This window comes from Girardinichthys multiradiatus, chromosome 3 (genome assembly GCF_021462225.1).
Source record: "Girardinichthys multiradiatus isolate DD_20200921_A chromosome 3, DD_fGirMul_XY1, whole genome shotgun sequence".
NCBI classification, from domain to species: domain Eukaryota; kingdom Metazoa; phylum Chordata; class Actinopteri; order Cyprinodontiformes; family Goodeidae; genus Girardinichthys; species Girardinichthys multiradiatus.
Genome location: NC_061796.1, coordinates 41667079 through 41693662, shown reverse-complemented (window position 1 = coordinate 41693662; position 26584 = coordinate 41667079). Strand labels below are relative to the sequence as shown.

Here is a 26584-nt window from a genome sequence, read left to right as displayed (position 1 = left end):
AATTTGTTTTTTTTTTTATAATTAATTTGACGGTGTTAACCTTGTTTGAAGGTGACCTCGCTTTTTATAAAATTTTGAACAGTGGAAAGGTAAAATATAATGCAGGTTGTTTCTTACTCACTCTAAACATTTTACAGGTTTTAAACAAACTGTAACAACATGAAGATTTTAAGAGTTGCTTCTAACTATAAACCTTCCCACGGACTGCAAATCGAAATATATCCTCACCTAAATCTCGCACGTGCTAATATTATTCCGTTTTTTGTAGCCAGTACAGAAAATAATAAATCACAGTGTGTGATGGGGAACAGGGTATGCAAATTTCATTTCATTGATATGTTTTGCTATTTTTATACACAGTTGAAATCAGATATTGACATATACAGGTCCTTCTCAAAAAATTAGCATATTGTGATAAAGTTCATTATTTTCTATAATGTAATGATGAAAATTGAATATTCATATATTTTAGATTCATTGCACACTAACTGAAATATTTCAGGTCTTTTATTGTCTTAATACGGATGATTTTGGCATACAGCTCATGAAAACCCAAAATTCCTATCTCACAAAATTAGCATATTTCATCCGACCAATAAAAGAAAAGTGTTTTTAATATAAAAAACGTCAACCTTCAAATAATCATGTACAGTTATGCACTCAATACTTGGTCGGGAATCCTTTTGCAGAAATGACTGCTTCAATGCGGCGTGGCATGGAGGCAATCAGCCTGTGGCACTGCTGAGGTCTTATGGAGGCCCAGGATGCTTCGATAGCGGCCTTTAGCTCATCCAGAGTGTTGGGTCTTGAGTCTCTCAACGTTCTCTTCACAATATCCCACAGATTCTCTATGGGGTTCAGGTCAGGAGAGTTGGCAGGCCAATTGAGCACAGTGATACCATGGTCAGTAAACCATTTACCAGTGGTTTTGGCACTGTGAGCAGGTGCCAGGTCGTGCTGAAAAATGAAATCTTCATCTCCATAAAGCTTTTCAGCAGATGGAAGCATGAAGTGCTCCAAAATCTCCTGATAGCTAGCTGCATTGACCCTGCCCTTGATAAAACACAGTGGACCAACACCAGCAGCTGACACGGCACCCCAGACCATCACTGACTGTGGGTACTTGACACTGGACTTCCGGCATTTTGGCATTTCCTTCTCCCCAGTCTTCCTCCAGACTCTGGCACCTTGATTTCCAAATGACATGCAGAATTTGCTTTCATCTGAAAAAAGTACTTTGGACCACTGAGCAACAGTCCAGTGCTGCTTCTCTGTAGCCCAGGTCTGGGGAATGCGGCACCTGTAGCCCATTTCCTGCACACGCCTGTGCACGGTGGCTCTGGATGTTTCTACTCCAGACTCAGTCCACTGCTTCCGCAGGTCCCCCAAGGTCTGGAATCGGCCCTTCTCCACAATCTTCCTCAGGGTCCGGTCACCTCTTCTCGTTGTGCAGCGTTTTCTGCCACACTTTTTCCTTCCCACAGACTTCCCACTGAGGTGCCTTGATACAGCACTCTGGGAACAGCCTATTCGTTCAGAAATTTATTTCTGTGTCTTACCCTCTTGCTTGAGGGTGTCAATAGTGGCCTTCTGGACAGCAGTCAGGTCGGCAGTCTTACCCATGATTGGGGTTTTGAGTGATGAACCAGGCTGGGAGTTTTAAAGGCCTCAGGAATCTTTTGCAGGTGTTTAGAGTTAACTCGTTGATTCAGATGATTAGGTTCATAGCTCGTTTAGAGACCCTTTTAATGATATGCTAATTTTGTGAGATAGGAATTTTGGGTTTTCATGAGCTGTATGCCAAAATCATCCGTATTAAGACAATAAAAGACCTGAAATATTTCAGTTAATGTGCAATGAATCTAAAATATATGAATGTTAAATTTTCATCATGACATTATGGAAAATAATGAACTTTATCACAATATGCTAATTTTTTGAGAAGGACCTGTACACCTGTTTAAAAGAAAAAAAAAATTTTTTCTTGCTCTTTGACATTAAGTAAGACTAACCTTTTCATCTTTAGGGCGGTTTTGATTACCAAGATTATTGATCTTTCCTGAGTACTTGAATAATGAGAAAAACCGTCTTTAAGATATTTTTTTCATCTTCAAATTCTATAGTTCACATGTATTTCCTTAGTATTTGGTGAAATTGTCTTTTAAACTGTATGTCTCGGGTAAGTTATTCTGGCCCATTCCTTCTGATAATGCTGGTCGTAAAACTTTTCAGCTCTGCCTACAAACCTTCTATGAAACTGAGATCAGGTCTTTATGATGGTCACCCTAAAACAATTACTTTGTTCTTTGCCATTTGTAGCCAATCTGGCAGTATGCTCTGGGTCATTGTCCATTTGAAAGACCCATTTAAACTCAAGCTTCACCTACCTGACTGACATCTTAAGATGTTGCTTCAGTATTTTTATGTATTGCTTTTTCTATAAATGCAATAAATTGTTTGAAGTACACCAGTCGCTCCTGTAGAAAAGCACCCACACCATGTGATGCTGCTACTTGGTTTTGCTCTGGGATCCGTGTGTACACACAACATCTCTGGGACACAGAACCTGTCTTCTTATTGAAGGGGATGATGGCTGAACATTCCCTTGTTTCTTTATATAACATAAAGGGGGCACATTCACGCATCCGGAAATGGTACCCATGGATAAACCAGACTTTTGGAGGTCCAAAACTCTCTGATATCTTTTGATTTTTCCATGGTGTCTCAATGTGTTTTGAGCAAAATGCATCTGTGCCTCCATTTAACTCTAACATTGTGAAGCTTTGGGTTTTGGCAAGTTGTTTAAAGACATAGTACTTTTACTATATGTCAACATCTGAATTTAAAGAGAGTAAAAAAATAATAATCTTGACTGACCTAAAACCGTAACGTTTATTCTGTTTTAACTTCAGACAGACAAAATAATAGACCTCTGGTTTTAACTTCAATATTTAAATTTGTTAAAACAAATCTTATATCTAATCTTCTCAGTTCTAGCCTGTCAAAGCTTTGTATAAGGTACTTTTGTTTGTCTTTATTTGTCCAGATGGACTGAGGCTTGGACTGATCCACTGACAGTTGAGAGGGGTGATTGACAGGGCCACAGTAACAATGAGAGAGCTGTTTGGGAGGGTGACAAGGGGTTGGGACTGTCTGACATTTCTGAAATTTGGTCTTACCTCGCAGTCGGACTCCTCTTTGGTCTTACACTCCCAGGTGTATCTGCTCATGGTTTTCTGAAGGGAGGGGGACGGGGCAAAGGGTTATATTCCTCAAAAACAACCATACAATCCATCCTCAGAAGAAAGACAGATGTGGGAGGATGGAGAAAGACAGAGTGTGAAGTATATTGAAAGAAGGAGGAAGAGTTGAAGAGCCAACAGATCAGAGACAAGTAGAGATTAGGAGGGAAACAGGAAGAGACAGAGATAAAATAGACAGAGAGGCTGGGGGTTGGAGACAGAGACCAACAGTAGGAGTAACTCGACTTCATGTCCAATGTCAGCTGATATTCCCAGCTGGATTCAGATTTGTTCCAGCACAGACTCTGGTGCTGCTTCACTGTTAGTATGAACCAACACAGCACACACAGGTTTGGAAATTTATGATGAGGTTCTGGACCATAGTGGCACAGATTTGGATTTTTTTTTTATTGTAGGGTGTACCTATGGTTTAATTATGAAATTATGTTTTGTGCCCATTTGTGTCTTACAAACTGGATTGAATAGTAGCTGGGAATACATATTTTGATGTTGAACTGGAGAGAATGTGCTCCTCTGCATCATACCGATAATGCTAGAACATTCTGCAGAAACACTAAATGGATTATTTACATTTATTTGAAAGCAGGGTTGGGATTCAATTGGAATGTAATGCTGTTTTACATAATGTACTTTACAGGTCCAAACTATAAATTGTTTTTGCTCATCAACGATTTTTACTTAGACTATCAGCTGTTATTTAAATATTAAAATACTACATTAGGAAAATACATGTTATGTTTTACATTTGCTTCAAATTCCAAAGACTCAAATTGGTTCATATGTAAAAAACTAGACATAAAAGCAGTGAACAGAAACTAATGGTAAATGGACTGAACTTATATAGCACCTTTCCAGTCATACAGACTGCTCAAAGCGCTTTACACTAGTGTCACATTCACCCAATTGCACTCACTAACGCTCACACATTCATACACTGATATGCAGATTGGTAGGCAACTTGAGGTTAAGAGCCTTGCCCAGGGGCACATTGACATATGGCAGGAGGAAGCTGCAATCAAACCCACAACCTTCTGATTGCAAGACGACTGCTCTTCCTACTGAGCCACAGTCGCCTCTTAATAATACTGAACAATTTTTATTTTTCTTAGGCTATCTTTAGAAAAGCGGTGATAGCTTTTCACATTTTGTATATTTTGAAAAATTAAATATTTTCCTTTTAGAAAGTGAATTTTAGAAAGTGAATAAAATTTCTTTATGTCAGTATACTGAAAAATCCAAATCGGAAAGTAGCATCAGAACCCAACCCTGGTTGTTGCTTGCTGAAGGATATATTTTTACTCATATTTCTTTCCAAAAAATTGTCTCGCAAAAGAGTTTTTTCTTCATTAACCATGTGTAAATCTATATTTGTCCAATTTTGTCATCCACCCTCAAAAATATTTCACATGGTACCTTTAGGAGCTTACAGTCAACCCATTTGTATACCAGAAGTACTAATCAATCCAGTGACTGAGAAGTGTTGTGAGTTGGAACTTTTTGAGATGTTGTTAAAAAGTGATGATGGATTTTTTTCTTTTTTGCAATCTCGTGTTTTGGGGTTTAAGATTTATTGAAGAGACAAGACTTTTACTTGTAGTTAGAATGAATTAGCAGGACTCATTTCCAAGAAAAGAAACTAAACGTAAAACTGCTAAAAGGAACAAGTTCAAAGCCTATAGACTGGGTTGAACAAACTACTGAAAGAGCAGTGAGAGGGTGGTTCCACATCCTGAAAATAAACTAATTTTTAGCTAAAATAAAACAAAACAAACCTCAGTTGTAGCACTACAGCAACCCATGCTGCTACAACTTTGGTGTTAGCACAACTAGCTACCCATGCTTCAGTTAGTGGAAAACCTGCCAGACTGCCACCTTCAGGCAGCAGCAAGGTTGCATCCCAGATGTTTATCCTGATAACCACAACAATTTTTTTCAAATACCAAACACTTTTACTTTACCTGTTGTGATATCACTACTACATCCTGAATAAATTCTTTTTTAGTATCACTTATTCCTCCCTCTTTCCCTACCAACCTTCAGGATAAACAAGTCAGACAATTTAATAAAGTAAACAAGAGGAGCTGCAGTGGCTGACATGGCCATTAGGAGGCGCATATAAGCGACAGAGCAGACATGCCTTGACATAAAGTATAGATACAAAGAGGTGATAAGAGAAAGAGCAAGTTAGAAGGACAGAGAACAGGCAGGGTTCACTGCAAGGATTTTCTTCTCCAAAAATGTTCTTATTGTAACTATAAAAATCTTTAACTCTTCAAAGAGCCTGCTTGGTGTCAGGGGGGATTTGAACCCCTAACCCCCAGCTGTGTTTGAGCCCTCATCCAACCACAGCAGTAAGTTATGCGGTGCTTCTGATGAAGTTAACCTCAGAAGTAAGGTTTGCATGATATGATGACTGAAATTTATGTTTTATGTAACCTTCAGCACATTTGTACTTTGTAATGCATGAAAGTTAATGTTTGCATAGGTACAATTAATTAAGGTCTGATAAGCAACAAAAGCAGGAAACTAAATCAATAAAACCAATCAAGCTAAAAGTTTTATAACTCTGTAACTCCATGGATATTAATTTCTTTGTTTACACTCCATTAGCAATATTTTTGACATATTTTCATGTTTGTTAAAGATTATGACATGTTTTTTTTCTTTTTTCTCCATTCTGGTTTTAACAGCAGATTTCTGGTTTTACAAAGAACTTTTACCACAATACCTTTTGCCAATAATGGTTCATTATTTAGGCATTTTGCCCAAAAGGTGTACACATTTAGAGATGTAATATTCTCCTAAATAGTTTTTTAAACAGTTCTCAGGCTGTTGATAGATTTTTGAAATCTCAGAGCCAAGATAAGGATCTACATTATTTTGTTCAATTTTCACAACAATTGCTGTTTGCAGTGTAGTTGTGCTAAATGCTAACATAAGATGATAAAGGGGTTTTAACATGTCAACTAAAAATCTTTTTATTTTTTATTTTTTTAAACAAACGGTGAGGCGACACTTCTGCACCTAATATAAATAATTAACCACAGCTCATGGCAGGAAGGCCTAGATGGATATATTTTAAATGCTGTTTAAGTGTTGTTCTTAAAACTGAATGGTCTAAAATCGATATTGCCAGCTCAGAGAAGATTGGAAAAAATTCTCTAATTGGTGCATCTCTATGCAGTTTTTAAAAACAGAAATATTTAAGAAATAAAGAGATCCAGTATGATTATCAGCACCCGGCACTTGGACCCCACCCATCCTCCCTCCTTCAAGATACACCTCAGAGTATCTGGGAATACTCATGCCCATGCATTTTGAGGGGAAGTTGAGGGCCCAAGCAGGATTCAGGTTAGGAGGGAGATGCAGAAAAAGGGTGGGAGAGAGAGGCGAGAACCACGTTACCTGACAGATAATGTTATCATAGTAAGCCAATGCACGGGCATGAGGGACGTTAGGAGGGGTTTCGCAGAGTTTCCTTACATTTGGGTGGGAGCCCTCAGCGATGGTGGACAGCGAGAAATTATCATTGTGCTGCTCCGATGAAGGCCGGTACTTACTGCTGGTCGCCGGTGGGATGGAAGGGATCGAACAAAGGGAGAAACCAAAAAAAGAAAACAAAGGGAAATTTAAGAATTTTGAGGCAGAGGAGCAAGGAAAAATAAACATATAGGCACATGTTTGATGGTTTGGAGAAAAAGTCAAGAAATTTGGAAAGGAGACAAAGTTATAATTATAGGACAGTGAAGCAAAGACGCTGCAGGTTGTTAAGGAAGAAAGATGATGTGAAAGTAAGATACAAGGATGAAATGGCACAAAGGAATCAGACAAAACAGAACAATATGTGGGGTTGTAGGGCTACAAAAGGAGAGGGAAAATATCGCATTGTGGAAAAGGCAAGAAGAAAAGCATAAAAAGTGGAAAAAAAGCACAAAAGCAATATCAGACAGCTCAACATGAGAAATTATAAAAGAAAACTAAAATAAACATTTATCTGTGATGCAACACTAAAATGTTACCTGGTTCTAAATATATAAAGCAGACATGACTTCTTTTTTTACTGTTTTTTAATGAAAAAAGTCACATAATAAATACAAGAATTATCTTTCTGGGAGGAAACTACTTCAGGAATTCCCGTTTGACAAAGTCAGATAGAACTCTTTGAGGTTTGTGCTCCTTCCTCTTCGTCACAGATTTCTCAAAGCAAAAGACACCAAATCAAACGCTAACTTTGTTGAGAACGATACCAGTTTTGCATCTTTTCTCTTCTGGCTCTAATGTCACCCTGTCATTCAAACAAACTATTACTGTGAACACTTGAAGGAACATCAGCCCACCACTCCCTTCTGGGGCTTTCTTTTTCATGTGTAGACTTAAAGAGGCTGTGGTCTTCTTTGTGGTTCAAAAAGCAACCATTTCTCTGTTCTGCCTGCAGAGCTTTCACATTAGATTTGATTAAAATAGTAATGCGGGTGTGGAAGAGATAAAGAACTCACTTGGCTTCCTTTGAACAAATATCAGTTGTTTATCCTGTACATAAAATGTACTTACGATGTATTTTTTACATTTATTAAGATTCTTGGTACAATTAAACGAACAAGATATGAAGTTTTGGTTGACAGGCTTTAGAAACGTGTAGTTGTGGTAAGGGTAGTTTCTTGTAGTCCTCCTTTTTTTCTTTTACACCTCCTGCACACCAGATGAAGACCTGTATTACAGATACATGAGGGAAGATCACATCACAAAAACACTACGCTACCGCCAAAGGTATCCCAGCTATGGTCCTACTTTACATTCTCGACAAGAACGGTACATTATATGGGAAATATGACACTGATGAATATTTATTGTGATTAACCCACATTTTTCTGACTTTTTTTCCTCTTTACTTTGATTACAATGGCCGCACTTTTCTCTGGGTGCTTTGGCAAGATTTTTTTCAGTGTGGGCATAAAAGACAGTAAAGGTCCATCCAACGGCCCAAATATATTGCTGGCAAACAGAGTTTGAATGTATAGCACAATCAATGTTATAGCCTAGCAAAAATTTAAATATCACTGCCACAGGTCAAACCTAGATTCTCCAGGCTCTGCCCAGGATCCCACTGTCATGCTCTGTCACGCATAATGACAAGCCAATTTCTTAATATCACCCAAAAGACATAGACAAAACCATCAAAATTCTGTTTTTTCTCTCTTTTTAGTGTTTTAGCAGGGTGTTAACCCAGTGTGAAGCCGCATTCAAACAATGCATATTCAATTTCAGCTACACTTCTGCAACAAAACCAATTACTTGTCAGAAGATACCGTTTGTTTATCAAGTGCAAATCTTAAAACTATGAGATAGTTTTGGAGCCACACAGGGATAAACCAATTATGAAGAGGTGAAAAACTGCTGCAGAATTGTCAGTTACTGTTATTTGACAGTATTATTGTTATCATTTGTAGGGTTGTGTTTCATAAGGGAAATGATTTACTTATATATATTTTTTTTGATTGAATGCTGATTGTATTACTCTCCTGCTGGAACACCCAATTGTGTCTCAATTTCAACCATCTAGCTGTTCATTTTGAAAGAAGTTGGAAAACTTGAAGGTAGTCCTCCTTTATCTGCTCTTTGCAATACAACTGTCATGGTTTGTAGTTCACTGAGTGCAGGTAAACAAGGAAGCAGAAGGGTAAAGTGAAACAATATTTAATAAATGCCAAAAGACTTACAGCTGGCATGGAGAACACAGTAGTAGGGCAGGGACTGGAACCATGAGGCAGAGACACAGAGCAAAACCATGGAGAAGTATAATGGAGGGAACAGATATGAAACAGACAGGCCAGCAGGAGAAACCAGCAGAGAACAATGAAAGCTTACATACAGGGAGAGAATGGAGAAAATGAAGGTCAAGCAGGTAATCAAGAGGAGATGAGGGAGAGTAAATGAGCAGGAGCAGACATAGAGAAACATAGGGACTAAATCCAGCAGAATAATAATAATACAAAAATGTACATAAACACTAAAGTTAACCAGGAGGTAAAATTAATTGAGAAATACACCTAACAACAATGGACATAGGGAACTGGACTGAAGAATACAAAGTCTAAGAACCTAACAGCAAGGATTGGTCAAAAATACAAAAGAAAATCAAATCATCAAACACCTGGAGACCATGAGAACAGCAGTGGTTTTGGAACCAAAACAGTCCCACAGCATTATGCCACCACCACCCAACAGTTAGCAAAATACCTCCAAACATATGTCTTGGTATTATGGTCAATTAACTCAAAATTAACAGCAAATATGTGTCTGAAATGACAATAAAACACAAAAGGCTTGGGGTTTTTCAATTTAAGCAGATACAAATTAGTGAAAGTGTCAGTGCATTGTGATGTGAAACTGGCTTCACTGTGGAAGGTGATGCTGGTGTTCCAGCTGTTTTCATCCTACGTAATGCTCAAGGCTTGTTGGTTGCTGGTCTGTTCCTGAACTTTCTAACCAATTTGTTTTCATCTGAGGGGAGCTGTTTGAGGTTAATAAATGAAACATGGACACAGTTCCATGAGGGTGTTGATCTAAAACAAGTGAGTTTTTGAAGGCTTATGAATATTCCGGATGTGCTTTTCCAAAGCCCTGAACTGAACTCTACTGAAAATTTGTGAATTCTGTTTAAAAGCTGGGGCAGTGACAGGAAATTAAATGGCTCAAATGGAATCGACCACATTTGCCAATAATATTGGTAAAATGTAAGTTTTTTGATGGATACAAAAGCTCTGGAGCTCTGGTGTCGAGGTGGAACTTCCTGAGGGACATTTAAAAAATATTAGAGTGGACGAAAAAATTTTTAAGTCTTTGTAAGAATTTTGCCCAGAAACAAATCCATAATATTTTTATCATGTATCCTGATAAAAGTTTTGTTGAACAGCTAGGCAGCTGAGGCATCATTTAGCTGTTTTTAACTCAGCACAAGAGTAAATATCATATCTAATTTTCAGTTCAGCAGCCAGGTTGATTCAGATAAACTCTTTACAAGCACTGTACATCAGATTAATAGCTCACCAGGCTATTATTAACCACTGAACTATCGGATTATGTTTGTGTCTGTTGCATTTCTGGTCGAAGAGCGTTTGACCAGAAAGTAATGATGTGTATCAAAGCAGAGAACTCACAGCCAAAGCTACTCATTACATCAGGGAAAACAAATAGTAACTTCAGTTTTAGGATTCAATTTGACATGAGTATAAACAAAAAAAAACCCACTTGTAATTAGTTACTTTTACTTCAGATTGAAGGAAGTAGCATTTAAAAATGTAAAATCCACCATCAATCTTTCATTTTCCTGACCAGGATGTCGCCTGATCTCAGATGCGCTGCAGAAATTCACAGCAGATGGAGAGTGTGGGAGTTTCAAGTATTCATGAGCCTTTTCACAACCAAACACACTCCTCTGAGTGTGTCACGCTGAGTTTTTCTCCCCATAGCTCCTCTCTCTTCCTTATCTTTCACTCTGTTTCCTTCCTTCATGCAACACTGAACTGTCACTCCCCCATCCTCATCTTGCCCTCCTTTCTGATCTCCTAATCTGCTGTCCTTTATACCTTCCTCTTTTACTACATCCTTCTCATTCCTTATCGATTTCTTAAAGCTCACCACTTGATGAGGCAGTATTTTCTCTTTCATGCAGCACCCTGCCGCTCACACCCCTCAGGTTTCACAGCTGTATGTAGGTCAACCCCACCTCCCCTGCCCGTTTCCCGCCGCCCTCCCCTCCGTCTTTTCAGACTGCCCTACTTTCAGCTGGATCCACAGTTCCAATGACATCACCCTCTCTTTCCATTTTAGATTTTTGCAAGCCAGCATCATGGATGCAACTCACTGCACCACTTTCCTTCTTACCACCGACTTTAATCTCCAACACAGCTAGCATGATATCCCTCCCTGCGGTCCTAAAAATAAACCCTGCAGCGTGGGAGATTGAGAAGAGGTCTCAGTCCTTTGGTTCCCATTTGCATCCATGGTGCTCGGTCACTGGGTTGCTTCTCATCTACATCAACAGCTTTGTTGCCATGGAGATCAGTATCCAAATACGAGCATTGGTGAAGCAAGGACAAAAAATCCTCCACTCACTACTTTTTAAATTCAATCCATCCCTTTAATCTGTCTGTTGCTCTCGTTTTCTCCCACCTTTCTGAAAGCATTTTCTTTATGATAAAGTGCATTGCACTAAATGCATGGTTTTTTAGCTTTTTCCAAAGGTTCTGAGGTTACAGCACAGCAAAGTCCCTTTTTGAATTAGCAACGCATCACAGCTATGTAGTTCTTTGCAAATGTTTTCATACTCTGAACTTTTCTTCTTCTGTCAAGTTACAACCATTTAATTTTCATTGATTTTTCTGAGATTTTATGTGATAGACCAACCAGTTACATAATTGTCAAATGGAAGGAAAATGATCCACGGTTTTCCAAATGTTTTCCAAATAGAAATCTGAACACTACCAGCAAATAAAATAAAATCAGTGCAAACAAAGAGCACCTAATTGGCAGATCATCCTGTCAATCTGTGTGTTTTAACCCTAGTATAAATACAGCTGTTCAGTGGAAGCTTTAGAGGTTTGTTCGAGAACATTAGTGAGCAAACAAGGGACTAACCAGACAGGTCAGGAAAGGGGTGGAGAAGTTTAAAGCAGGATAAAGTTGTAAAACAATATCCAAAAATTTGAACACCTTATGGAGAACTGTTCAATCCATCATCCAAAACAAGAATGAGAAACTCCAAACCAACACATATCCGTCCATCTAAAGTATCAGACCGATCACTTTAAATTCCCATAAAATATATGGAAGTTTGTGGTTGCAAGGTACACTGAGATCTTTAAAAGCTGTGGTTTCTAAACAGCTAGTATTTCTTTTCATACTGTTATTACAGTTTAACCTCTTACTGCCTCCATTCATTTATAATTATATAAAGAAACAAATTATTTATGTTTTTGCAGTCAAGCAGATGCCAAATTAAACAGAGCACAGAAAGAGAGTGTAGGTAAAAAGAAACACATGTAAATGCACTTTTGCAAAATTGGGCATAACAGCTGCTAGTTCGCAGAAAAGTGTGTGGAATATGCATCAGGAGGCATTAGTGAGATACATATGCCTTCTTGGCTGCACTAAGACAGGAGGTATTTAAAGGCAAACAAGTGACACCAGTCTACAAGAGGTTATAGTTCTTTTAATGAGCTGCAGAGAAAGTGCTGGAATGACTGGAGTTTCCTCAGCTCAATAAAACCTAGGATAAAACAGTGTTACCCCTCCCACACTGATTGCTGCCCATTACTGGTCAGCTGGTAAAAAGAAGGCTGCTACATTTTTCTCATACTTACCGAAAAGACCCATCTGGTTGCTTGGTGATATTTCCAGGTACGAAAAACCCAAACAGTCTGGGTATGGAAACTACAGAAGTGCCACAAATCCTTCTTTCAAGGTAACAACGTTCTTCAAACTAGGGTTGGTGAGCTACAGTTTGGGTTAGATAAAATCAATCAAGTCATGTAATTTGTTTTCTTTTAAAGTATTGTGTAAATGCTGTAATACTGTGGTATTTTTACTTTAGCTTATCATAAAGTTAGAATCTCATATCGGCCATGCCAAAAAGAAACTGCCTATCCCTCACCAGAGACAACAAGCATCATGTTCTTAATATTTTTTTTAATGTAGTGTATTTCCCCCTCCTTGAACCGCCACCTTAACGGGGTGGAGGGGTTTGAGTGCCCGAATGATCCTAGAGGCTATGTTGTCTGGGGCTTAAATGCCTCTGGTAGGGTCTCCCGTGGCAAACAGGCTCTAGATGACGGGTCAGACAAAGAGCAGTTTAAGACACCCTCATGAGGACTACACAAATGAGGCATGTGACGTCGCCCTGTACGGCGGAGCCGGGGTCCCACCCTGGAGCCAGGTCTGGGGTCGGGACCCATCAGAGAGCGCCTGGTGTTGCTACTCGATGCCAGATCCCCGGATGCTTAGGCTGGCTCTAGGGACGTGTAATGTCAGCTCACTGGGGGGGAAGGAGCCTGAGCTTGTGTGGGAGGTTGAGAGATATCGACTAGAAATAGTCGGGCTCACCTCCATGCACAGCGTGGGCTCTGGAATCGATCTTCTCGAGAGAGGCTGGACTATTTTCTACTCTGGCAGCCTGGGGTGGGTTTGCTTGTTGCCTCCCAGCTCAGCCATCTTGTGTTGGGGTTTACCCCAGTGGATGAGAGGGTCGCATCCCTGCGCCTTCAGGTTGGGGACAGGTCTCTGACTGTCGTTTCGGCCTACAGGCCAGGCGGTAGTGTCGAGTACCCGGCCTGCTTGACGCCCCTGTTCCTGCTGGATAGTGCCCCTCTCCGGGACTCCATTATTCTGCTGGGGGACTTCAACGCCCACGTGGGAAACAACAGTGACACCTGAAGAGGCGTAATCGGAAGGAATGGCCTCCCCGATCTGAATCCGAGTGGTGTTTCGTTATTGGACTTCTGTGCTAGTCACAGATTGTCCATAATGAACACCATGTTCAAGCATAAGGGTGTCCATCAGTGCACTTGGCACCAGGGCACCCTAGGCAGGAGATGATCGACTTGGTTGTCATCTCGTCAGATCTTTGGCTGCATATTTTGGACACTCAGGTGAAGAGAGGGGTTGAGCTGTCCATTGATCACCACCTGGTGGTGAGTTGGATTCGCTGGAAGAGGAGAAAGCCGGACAGACTTCGCAGGCCCAACGCATAGTGAGGGTCTGCTGGGAACATCTGGCAGAGCCCTCGGCCAGGGATGTATTTAACTCCCACCTCCGGGAGAGCTTTGACCAGTTTGGATGTTGGAGACATAGAGTCCGAGTGGACCATGTTCTCCGCATCTATCGTCGATGCTTCTGCCTGTAGCTGCGGCAGTAAGGTCTGCGGTGCCTGTCGTGGCAGTAATTCCCGAACCCGGTGGTGGACACCGGCAGTAAGGGACACTGTCAAGATGAAGAAGGAGTCCTATCGGCTGTGGTTGGCTTGTGGGAGTCCTGAGGCGGCTGACAGGTACCTTGAGGCCAAGCGTGCCACGGCCCAGGCTGTGGCAGAGGCAAAAACCTGGGCCTGGAAGGAGTTCGGTGAGGCCATGGAGAAGGCCTACCGGTTGGCCTCGAAGAGATTCTGGCAAACCGTCCGGCACCTCAGGCGGAGGAAGCAGTGCTTCGCCAACACTGTTTACAGTGGGTGGAAACAGAGGCCTCTGGTAGAAACAGAAGCTGGGGACTCGGGGTTGGACTCTTTCATCACCCAGGCTGAAGTCACCGAGGTGGTTAAAAAGCACCGTGGTGGCAGGGCTTTGGGGGTGGATGAGATCCGCCCTGAGTACCTCAAGTCTCTGGATGTTATAGGGCTGTCATGATTGACACGCCTCTTCAACACTGCGTGGCGGTCGGGGACAGTGCCTCTGGACTGGCAGGAGAGTCCGGCCGATAGTCGGACCTCGGCTTCAGGAGGAGCAGTATGGTTTTCGTCCCAGCCGTGGAACACTGGACCAGCTCTATACCCTCTACAGGGTACTTGAGGGTTCATGGGAGTTTGCCCAACCGGTCCACATGTGTTTTGTGGACCTGGAGAAGGCATTCGACTGTGTCCCTCGTTGTGCCCTGTGGGGAGTGCTCCAGGAGTATGGAATCGGGGGCCCTTTACTAGGGGCCATCCGAACTCTGTACAAGCGGAGCAGGAGTTTGGTCCGCATTGCTGGCACTAAGTCGGACCTGTTCCCGGTGCATGTTGGACTCTGGCGGGGCTGCCCTTTGTCACCGGTCCTGTTCATAACTTTTATGGACAGGATTTATAGGCGCAGCCAAGGGCCGGAGGGGGTCTGGTTTAGGGACCAGTGGATTTCGTCTCTTCCTTTTGCAGATGACGTGGTCCTGCTGGCCCCCTCAAGCCAAGACCTACGGCATGTGCTGGGGCGGTTTGCAGCCGAGTGTGAAGCGGCTGGGATGAAAATCAATTCCTCCAAGTTCGAGTGGGGCATGACAGAAAGAACGGGATCCCGGATACAAGCGGCTGAAATGAGCTTCCTCTGTAGGGTGGCCGGGCACTCCCTTAGAGATAGGGTGAGGAGCTCGGCCATCCGGGAGGGGCTCGGAGTAGAGCCGCTGCTCCTCCACATCGAGAGGAGCCAGTTGAGGTGGCTCGGGCATCTATACCGGATGCCTCCTGGACGCCTTCCTTGGGAGGTGTTCCAGGCACGTCCCACCGGGAGGAGGCCCAGGGTACGGCCCAGGACACGCTGGAGGGACTATGTCTCTCGGCTGGCCTGGGAACGCCTTGGGCTCCCACTGGAAGAGCTGGAGGAGGTTGTCTGGTGAGACGGACGTTTGGGCGTCTCTGCTGAGTCTGCTGCCCCCGTGACCCGGTCTCGGATAAAGCGAAAGACGACAAGTACAAGTAAGAGCAGTGTATTTTCAGCATAACCTACTTATTGTGCTGCATTTGCAACCATTTCTTTAAACAAATTGTTCTCCTATGTTCACTTGCTAAAATGATAAATTAGGCAACATAAAATTGGATCCAATCTCTGGTGGTTTTTAGAGAAACTTCATAAAGAAAATGAATGAATAAGTAACAGCATAAAAATAACGCAATAAATGTATGACTGGGCTTCAATATTAACAACAACTATTTTCAAAGAGCCTTTGCCTGATTATTCACAGAATCTATACTGTTTGTAGCATTCACGTTAGATTTATCTCCTAATCTGTCATTTTATTAAGATGATCCTTACTTTCAGGTGTCTATTCTGCCTTTCCACCTTCCATTCAATTCTCCAACACACTCAGACTGTCTGTCAATGTCCTGTCATCCTTGCCTATCTCCCTACTCCCTGTCATTTTGTTTTGTTCCCATTTTTTTCTCTTTCTGTTTTATTTTTAATTCTCTCTGTCCGGATTCTAATTACCTTTATTTGCTCATAACAAAAATTCAACATACATAACATTACAACAATGAATGTTTCAGAAAGTTTAAAGGCCACCATCTGCAGCTAGAGACATTTTAATTCATATTGGCATATACAGTCTCGTGAAAAGGTATTGCCCCATTATAGGTTTAATTCTTCAGATCATTGAACAAACTGTAATATCATACAAAGATAAACAATATGCACATATTATTAGTAAATGTTCTAGTAATTTGAAACCAAAGTAAGGAGATGGTCATTTTTAGTTAACCTCTTCATTTTAGATAGGACAGTGGTGCTATTTTAGACAGGACTGAATCCTTCTAATCTGGACAAGGATCCTCCTTCAAATTAATAGCAACCAATTTATAATTAAAATATACTGTATATTTCACCAAATGTTTAGCCAAAAAAGGAAACAAAATCATCACACCTTCTACTTTTCCTTTATTAGAAACCTCCCAGCCTCATCTTACCTGCGCTTACGCAGCTTCTTGTTCTCTCTCTTAAGAACGTGGAGCTTCTTGGCGAAGCAGACGATGATCATGAAGAACAGCAAGACCACCACGGCCGAGGCACCCACGGTGAGGCACATCACCTGGAACTCAGTCACCACCGACTCGCAGCGCGCACCTTTGTGCCATATGTAATCCTGGACATTGCATCTGAAATAAGAAAGACATGGGGGCGAAGGTGTGATTAATACATAACAAGAAAGAAAAGTGGGCCAGATATGTCATTTGCACCTTTTATGGGTATGATTGTTCATATTTTAATACCAATTATTAATTACATATATACAGGTATTAGGGATACTAGTCTGTTGATATTAATATCGGATTAGTAATGGTAAATGGACTGAATTTATATAGCAATTTTCCAATATCAACCACTAAAGGGGTTTATTCAAGTGCCACATTCAGCCAATCACACTCACAAACACACACACTTTCATTTATCGGCAGTCAGGTTAAATGTCTTGCGCAGTGGCACATCAACATGTAGCAGGAGGAAACTGGAATCAAACCCACAACTCCCAGATTGCAAGATACCAAACTCTCCCCACTGAGCTCCAGTATCAGCAAATTCAAGAAGCTACTTGTAATCAAATGTGCCTCAATATTTGATCATTATTAGTCATTAAATAACTACTGAGAGTTATTTTGCTATAGGTGGCTCTACAAGGGTCGTCTGGTCAGCTGGATAAGAATCTTGATGATTTTCACACTACTTCCTGTAACTGCTTTAATGTAGCATAAAAAAGTTGGAAAATAAATATTTTTAGGATTAAAATAAAATTACATAAGCCTAACTATAAAGTAATTTACTGGAGGAGCTTTTGTCCATAGGGTCTGATTAAAGTCTTATTCAGAAATCATAAAGACGTTACTTTGCCTCGCTGATAATGGAAAGTGAACAAAGAAAAAAACACCTGAGGAGATTTTCCAGCTATACAGATGGCAACTTTCACTCACAAATGCGCAGCCAGCAGCTGTCAAAAATACAAAGTCAGAAAAGACATTTATAGGATTTAACACAACACACATGTGGACGCACACACAAAATACACACAAATGCCATCTGAGTCCCATGCTCCTTTCATCAGTGTCTGCTAACATACGGTCCGCCTGGGGACAGGAACCATTGAGGCAGATGTTTTTGTCTACCCACTGTTTGACGTGGAAAATGGCGAACCTATCTCAGTATTATAGTACTACAGAGCAACCTGCCTACTCTGTCACATCTATGTAAGTGTGTGTAGACTGTAAAGTCACAGGTGTGCAGGGCTAATACCTTTTAACACATACATTTGCTGGAAAAAGTCTTTGACAAAGCTGTTGCTGCTATTAACTTTGTGTACTTTGTTCTTTCTTCCATAGAAAGTACTAGTAGCAAAGTCCTTCTATGTTTAGCTGTCAAATTTTGCAAATATGACTTAGGCAATTATGTTATGAGGCTAAATTAAATTCATTCTTATCATTTAGGAAAACCAGACTACAACAAAATCGGATTCTCACAAGAATTGTAGATATCTTAGCCATGATAACTTCTTAAAAATATTTTTGTAATGATATTTACTGATTTCACAGCAAAATTTGGTAAAGATGTACTTCTTTCTATTCACTCGTTCTGTAAAATGTCTCTGTAGTGACACAAAGATGGAGATCAGTAAAGAGAATGAAGAATTTGGGGTTTGCTGATCCTATATGCTTTCCCACATATAAGAGTGTCCCTTTCACGGTTTGGTTTCCTGAATCCTTTCTGAATATCCTTCTTTCATTTGCCAGCTGAGAGGAAGCGCTGGCGAAGAGCCAGGAGACATTTTGAGTGTGTGGGCAAGTGTGAGGAGGAGAGAGGGGAGTGATGGAGCCTGATATCACATTTTCAAGGAGACTTCAGTGCACTCAACCTCTGAGTGTTTCTGTGTTTGTACAAAAGGAGGTTTATGTAAGTCTGTGTGAGACGGACAGAGAGGTTGAGAGTGGGAGAAGGAGGGAAATAAAAGGTGTGAGTGATGCAGAAAGGACAATGATGTGCCGGTCACCATGGCAACCGAGATGAGCGGCAAACAGAGCCAACGCGAAGCTGAAATGTCTTGCCTTCACAGGCAAGCGTCGTCGTTAAGGCAAAAATGGAAGGCAAAAATCAGCCTTAGCATCCAGTTCAGCATTCCTCTTCTGTCTTCCTCCCCTCATTTCTCTAATCCCTCTCCTGCTGGTTATCTTTTTGAAAATGTATTTGCCTGCTCACTGCCTCTCTTTCAGCATCCTACCTCCCTCCTAGTTGCCAAAGAGCTCCAGCTGAATCACATCTGCCCTTTTAGGTTGTGCAGGCCAATTTTATTTTCAGCTGTAGGAGTCCAAGGTGAGCCTTTGGTCCTCAATATTATTAAAATGCGGAAGGTGAAGTCATCAATGGACTTTATTCTCATTCCTCAATGACACACAGTGCTTCTTTTGACCAAAAGTTAATAATAAAACATAATTTGCAGTCATCCTTGCTGCAGTTAATTGTTGTGGTGAAATTCTGAAAGTGAAAGGTGGTATAACCTTAACAATTTTCTCTCTCACTTCAGTGTATTAAAATGTTGCCACTGCTGTGGTCTGCTGATGGAGCAGCATTAGTACCAGCGATGCCAGCAGTATCAATGAATGTATTCACTAAGAAAATCAATAGTTACAACCTGTAGACTTTTGAGTCAGTGAGGATGAGGAAGTCAATACCCAAATGGTTGCCTGTAATAAACAATAAACATACAGAAAGCAGGGCTTATTCTCCTGTAGACTTATGCGACTATGCTGTTTTTTTTTCCAAAAATCCTTTCTTGCTTTCACCCACAATTCATGTCAGTTAAATTCATGTCTGTGCTGAATAATATTGAGCACTTTTGGTATTATTACTATGTAAACATTTACTGGTTTACTGTACTTTCGGGTCCTTCTGGACGGCAACGTGTATCTTCAGATTCACAGTTTTCATGATGCTTTTATTTCACATCCAGCTGAAATATTAAAATGCTTAACATTTATTTGATCATAAATACATTTGTTTTCTTTCTTCCTTCGACTCATCCCTTTAGTGATCATCACTACTGCTCATCTGCCTCCATTGCACCCTTCCCTTTGGCTTGTCTTGTTACTTTAACCCTCAACATTTGCTCTCTAACTACACTTATGAACCTTATCTTTGGTTCTTTTTCCCTTCTCCCTGACAGCTCTAAAAGAAACATTTTCTGTCCCTTCTCTGCACCGATCCAAACCATCTCAGCTTTTTGGGATTCTGTCTATTTCTCCAAACTAAGCATCATAGCAGGCCTAACCACCATGTTGTAAACTTTTCTTTCCCTCTTGCAGCTGTCGTTCATCAGATACCTCCTCTGACACTTGCATCCACTCAACCCTGCCTGCACTCCCTTTTTGGTCTCTCTTGTCCTATGTTGCTTTGGATGGTTGACCCCAGGTAATTAAACTGATCCAACTCTGTGCAGCCTAGTTGTTCCATCTGTCTCTCTGTCACTTACACAAATGTATTCAGTATGTATTGTAAATTAACTCTATGTCACTGTCATAAAATACCCCGAAATACACAGGATCCCTGAACTGTCTAATCACACCTGCTGCCCAAACTATTTGGGAGAAAAAACACATTTTACACCATTAAATGAACAGAGGTTGAAAGAAACAATATTCCTGTATCACAATTAGAACAGAGGGAATCATTTTGCTCTACATTTCCTAATTACAGTGTGTTGGGCTACAAAAAAACATGCATGCAAAGAAGGCACAAAATAAAAGTGTTTATGTATTAAAGTGGGCCAATTTTGTTGCTCCTTAAAGAGCTTTAATTTTTATTTTTACACATATTTAAAAGCAAATACAAAAAAAATCACAATTTAAGGACATTTTAAACTATATTTAGCAGAACTGGACAATATATGTAACTGGACAATCACAATTTCCATTTGGGCAATATTGCAATTGCCATTCATTCAGACTCTGCTTGTAAATTATATATTTGGCCAGTTAGATGGGCTTCTAATGACTTTATGCCCAGATATAAATATTCATGACAAAGATGTTAAAGCTCAGGAAAAGTGGAGAAGAAGAAATGTTTTGCTAATATTTTGCACTCCTACATTGTGGCATTTTAACTTTAGGATTAGTATAGTCAGGATAAACATACAGCAGTGGTTCAATGTATTCCATTATGTACCACCTACATTAATTACTGAGGATTTCCAAAAAGGCTGCTGACATTTTCAGATCCAGTCTGTTCCTGTAATACTTTCAGCCTTCATGTTCACTCCTGAAAATCCTGTGCGTTCTCACTCTCTCCCACTCTCATTTTCACACATTACCCATTTCCGCACAGAGAAGTGTTCACATGTGGTGAATTAGCTCATCAGAAAAGATCGTAAGCTTGAGTTTGAGAAAGGAAAGATAATGACAATAAATGGCCATTGTGGTTTATGGGAGTTTGCAGGATTTATGGAGTTAAGATATGCAGAGGCATTCTGATCCAGTTATTAAGACTGTTGCAGCCCTGTTAGACCAGCTGACAGTTGATGACATAATTCTGCTTTTGCATAAATTTGGTACAGGACAATCTTTATGAATGCTTTTTCTTCCTGCAAAGTCTCAAGCCTAGGATGAAACAGCTTTGACCATTATTGTTGTTTAAAGGATCCCAACACTTCTTTGGTTTAAATGAGGCAATCAGCAACAGTTATTCCCAAAATGAAGACACCCACACATCCCATAACACTGTTTTATTCACTCCCCCACCCATCATTTTATATGATGCCGTGGCTTACCACAGCAATATGGGAAGTGACATCACAATCCAAAGGGAACCTAGAAGAACTGGCACAAGACCACAGCAACCAGAAAAAATAACAAATGATCAGACTATTTAACTAATTAGGGGTGTAGTTGTATTGCAGTTTTGTTGCAAAAAATCATAAATGCTTAAACTAAATCACTTTTGCTTTTTGCTCAGTTTGTCTTTCTTGGACTTTCCTTAAGTTGCTGTTTCTGTTGTCCTTAACCATTAATTCATATGAACCTAAGTATGAACAAAGCAAAAGTCTCTGCTTAGTTTTTCTGTCATCGTTAATTCCTGTCATTTCCTTCTATGTTGAAATACGTCGGTCATTCAGATCCCCGCTAACTAAAACCTGTCGACATTAATGAAAAACTTTGCTGCTTTTAAATTATTGGAAAAATAAGACACTCAAGATGAAGCTTTTCCCCATTAAGAGTACTGCTTTATCTGTTATATAAACAGCAATATTTCACTAAATTATTATTGAATTAGAAAGTGAAAAACTGTATCCTCATTTAAAAACTCAGTTAAAAACATAGTTAACAGATGAAATTGCTGGACTAAATATTTTCCTCTTTGTCATGTTGTTGGTGCTTTTTAGATGTGAGACATTGAAGTGCTGAACAGGATATAGTTTATTAAAATCTATATAGATGGCTTTTAAGATGTGGCTCCACTTTGCCTCTATGGCTATGGAGAAAGAAAATGGTTATATATATTCAAAAAATATAGGTGGTATGAAAGCTTTAAAACTGTGACACCCACAGTAATTGAAGGGTTTCTCTTTGTTTGGTGTTTAAAGCAGTATTTCCTGAAGTAAGAACATGAGGAGAGATAGACAGCATTTTAACAAGGTCCTAAGAAGGTGAAAGGGGAACAACTGAACAGAAGGCGAGACCTAAACAAGCTGTATCTGAACTGACAGGAGAGAGTATACAAGGGTGCTGAATATATCAGCATGAAGTCCAGATTTGCATAAAAAACACCCCTATTTTTAAACATTTGCTGCCTAAGGGTAATATTTTCTTCTGCAAGTATTGCAGGGAAGGAAGAAAAAACTTAGCCAAGTATCTAAAACAGACTGGATGTGTGGCTGAAAGGCCAGCAGAGGACAGAAGAGACCCAGATTCTTCCAAAATAAACCCTGTAAAACATGAACTGGGGTTTTGGCACTGAGATCCACATTTGACTTTCCATTTCCAAATAAAGGGAAACTTTCTCATTCGCTAGGGGCTTTGGGAGGGAAAGGGAAACCACGGGTCAAACTGAGGGAAGGATTCAAAAACTGGAATAGATTTTACAAGGTTGACAGTGAGGAGGAAGAATGGCTGGAGTTTGATCTCCTCTGATTGGACGTTTAAACAAAACAGATGGACCTTTTTTAGTTTTATTTTCACAGGAAAAGATGTGTCCATGACTGAGTCAGAATGAGGTAAACCCTATGGAAAATAGCTACATGACTTGTTTGGTTGTCATTGCAAGACTTCATGGTTTTAGTCTTCACATCACTGGGTGGAGATCTCTCTGATGGGGCAATGCATCAGGGCTGGGAAAGGCAAGGGAAAGAAATATCCAAACAAGCTTTCATACCACCCATATTTTTAAAATATATATAAGAACCATTTTCTTTCTCCATAGCCATAGAGGCAAAGTGGAACAAGTCCAAACAAAACTTTTGAACTCACAGTTATTGACATTAAATGAAGAGAAATTAGCAATACAATGAAAGCAGCAACAAAGCAGCTTAAATAATATTTAATATTTAATCAATTTTCATTTTACAGATGGCCCATAATACCCAAATTACTAACTATAGTGGGGACAGAACTAGAAGATCCAATCAGGCTGTAAACTGAATCCTTCAATCTGAGAACTAAAAAAGGATTTAAAAGCATGGAAACATATTTAATATTCTCTGCTGGCATTAGAAGAATCACACCAGTTAAAACACTGATAATCACGTTTTAATACTTTCAGACATTTGTCTTTTTTTAAAGGAACACTGCATTTACAGCACAGAGCATAGCTGAGCAGGAAAGTGAACTTGGTACGTACTTGCGTGCAGTTTTTGCCATCTGGTTAGCACAATATAAACACCTAATATGGCTCATTTCTGTTTGCTTGTCACATTTACATATCGTTTCCTGCGGAGCTGTCTGCGTTACTCGGCCACATCCCGTCATTCCTGCTGTTTAATACGCACAGAGGTTGTTAACGACGCAACTGACTCATTCAACAGAGATCTGCAGATCCGACTGTACCCAAAACCTATTTGCATAAACCTCTGGATCCCTAGAGAGCAGTCACGACACCATAAAGTGCAAACTAATTACCGATTCACAGATGGGTCCCTTGTCACAGTTAACTGCAACTATTCACTGAAGCTGTAAGGGATGTTTCAACAAAACTGTTCTGCTTGTGACCCTGACAAGACAGTAAATCAGCTCTGCAGAAACTCAGTTTGCTCTTAGGAGGTTAAATACTGACATGACCTCCTCAGATTTGCACTAGACAATAAAATATAGGGTTATTGCAGGGTTTTGCTAATCAGGAAATAATTTATTTTGCAATCACTGGAAAAGATTTATGATGTTTGGGAAGCACATCAGCTGAAGAGCCAGATTCCACCACGATTTACATCTCATCATAGCTTTAGTTTGTCTATTTGACTAAAATTATCACAACTTTACGAACGGAGATAAAGCAGTTTAACAGAGATGACCCTCATGAAATCAAACTGAATAGGTACATATCTAAATCTATTTATCTATCTGCACAATACTCCACAATTAGTGGTAAAATTTGTGATTCTAATATCATTTGTGATAAATCCACATTTTACCACTTCTGCCTTTTTCAGCTGTAATTCCAACACTCTTTCTGACCTCTTAGAATCTGTAATCTGTGCAGGGTTAGGGGGGACACTGTGGACATCTACCACAGTGAGACTCCATCCAACAGGTTGAACATGTTATTGGCACGCAAAGGCTGAAGTCATGATGCCTGGAATAAATTAGGAAACAATAGTTGCATGCAAAATGTCCTTTGTTATATTAACATTACGTACACTGATGCTGTGATGACAATGTATTTGTGATTCATTGTGTGGCCCTAATTTTAACCTCTTATTTTTTAATTTCAGGCTATGAAAATCTTAACTCAATCTACAATGATCCTTCATTTGCACTGCCTCCAGCAGTGTGTATTTCCTTTCTCATTGCACTTTGATAAACCAGAATATAACCATAATCTGTTATCACTAACTAAAACAAACATAGAGTAAATCCTAAAGAGTAATTCTAGCTAATGATCCTATAATGTCTTGAGAAAAAGCTGCACTGAAGTGTTTTATGGGAGAAGTTCTCAACCACTTTCAAATGTAGATAGAAATGTTTGGGAGTCATCCCTTTGTGGTTATCAGTAGTATTGCTCTTTAAAAGACTTAGACTAACTTTAATGTGGACCACAAATGAATACGTTGATCAAGTACAGAGTTTCTCAAAAGTGTACACACCCCTCTTGCAATGCCAGGTTTCTGTGACATTTGTGGCATTTATCCTGTATAATTTAAGTGAAAACCAAAAATGTAATAGAGGAACAAATATGTATGAAAAAACTGCAGTAAAATACTTGCATAAGTGTGTACAGTGTTGAATTAATTATTTGCTGAAGCACATTTGGATTTGATTTCAGCAATCAGGCTTTGTGAGTTCATACCTGCAGTCAATTCTAATTAATCGGATTACCCTGAAATAAAGTTCAGCTGTCCTAGTTGGATTTTCCTGAGATTAGCTAATTTACTAAAGCCATTGTTTTCAGAGAGGTTACAAAGAATTAGAAGGATCTCACTGTATAAAAGTTTTCGTCTTTAGAGGAGCCCAAAAAACAGAAATCAACACAATTTTACATACACCATGGCACAGTGAAAACAGTCACAAATATCTGAAGAAAATACGGGACAAAACTAACATGACAAATAAATTACTTTTCTCCAAAACTGATGAAATAACAAGTGAGAGAGGCTGCCAAGAGGTAAAAGCAATACTGAAAAACCTGCAACGACTTCCAGCAGGTACTGGTTGTGTTCCACAGCCAGTACTGGTTGTGCTCCACCGCCAGTACTGGTTGTGCTCCTCCGCCAGTACTGGTTGTGCTCCTCCGCCAGTACTGGTTGTGCTCCACCGCCAGTACTGGTTGTGCTCCACCGCCAGTACTGGTTGTGCTCCTCCGCCAGTACTGGTTGTGCTCCTCCGCCAGTACTGGTTGTGCTCCACAGCCAGTACTGGTTGTGCTCCACAGCCAGACCTGGCTAAGAGAGCTCCCAAAGCTGGGTAGGACAAAGAGTTATGGATTTCACATAGCTTTTTTATTTACTTATCTTTTTTTGCTACTATATGTGGAAAAGGTTTTAAAATAATTCATCATAGTCTCTATTTTTTTATATCACAAACACCTGGCATTTTAACAAGGATGTGCACAATTTTGAGCCAGTGTACAAGGAGACTTGGCTTAATGTCGTGCATGTTGCTTTTCTCATGTTGCCTATGTCTGTTTCTGATGTCTTGCCTCAGTCATAAATGGCCTCTGGGAACAATAAAAGTTGAATTACATCATATGAGCACATTTATCTATCTTAAAATTCACATTTTTGGCCTATTTGTCTCAATACATAGAGCTGCACTGTGGAGCAGCTAGTAGCACTGCTGCCTAGCAGCAAAAAGGTCCTTGGTTCAAATCCCTTCCTGGGGTCTTTCTGCATGGAGCATGTTCTCCCCAAGCAAGAGTGGGTTCTCTCTGGGTGCAATCCAAAAACATGACTGTTAGGTTAACTGGTCTCTTAGTTTTTGCTTTGGTGTTTGTGTGTTTGCATTGTTATCCTGTGATGGACTGAGGTACACCCTGGACCTGTCCAGGGCCTCTCGCCCAATGACCACTGGAGATAGTTACCAGCCCCCCCATAACCCTGCAAGAATACGCAGGTATAGACATTGGATAGATGCATGGTCTCAATACACAAAAATGTGAAAACTTTAAAGAATTAAATAGATATAA

The 26584-nt window shown here is 40.2% G+C and overlaps 1 protein-coding gene across 10 annotated transcripts in view; it reads right to left on the bottom strand.

Moving 5' to 3' along the window:
- cspg5a (chondroitin sulfate proteoglycan 5a) overlaps positions 1-26584 on the bottom strand; it is an 81468-nt gene that overhangs the window by 7128 nt on the left and 47756 nt on the right. For 2 of the 10 annotated variants that reach the window (XM_047360585.1, XM_047360578.1), the window contains exons 3-5: positions 16684-16872; positions 6669-6825; positions 3180-3236 (exon numbers count right to left, since the gene is read on the bottom strand). In XM_047360585.1, coding sequence (XP_047216541.1) covers positions 3180-3236; positions 6669-6825; positions 16684-16872 — 403 coding nt within the window. The remainder of the gene's footprint in view (positions 1-3179; positions 3237-6668; positions 6826-16683; positions 16873-26584) is intronic. The other 8 variants (XM_047360588.1, XM_047360583.1, XM_047360579.1 and 5 more) reach the window with 7 other exon arrangements.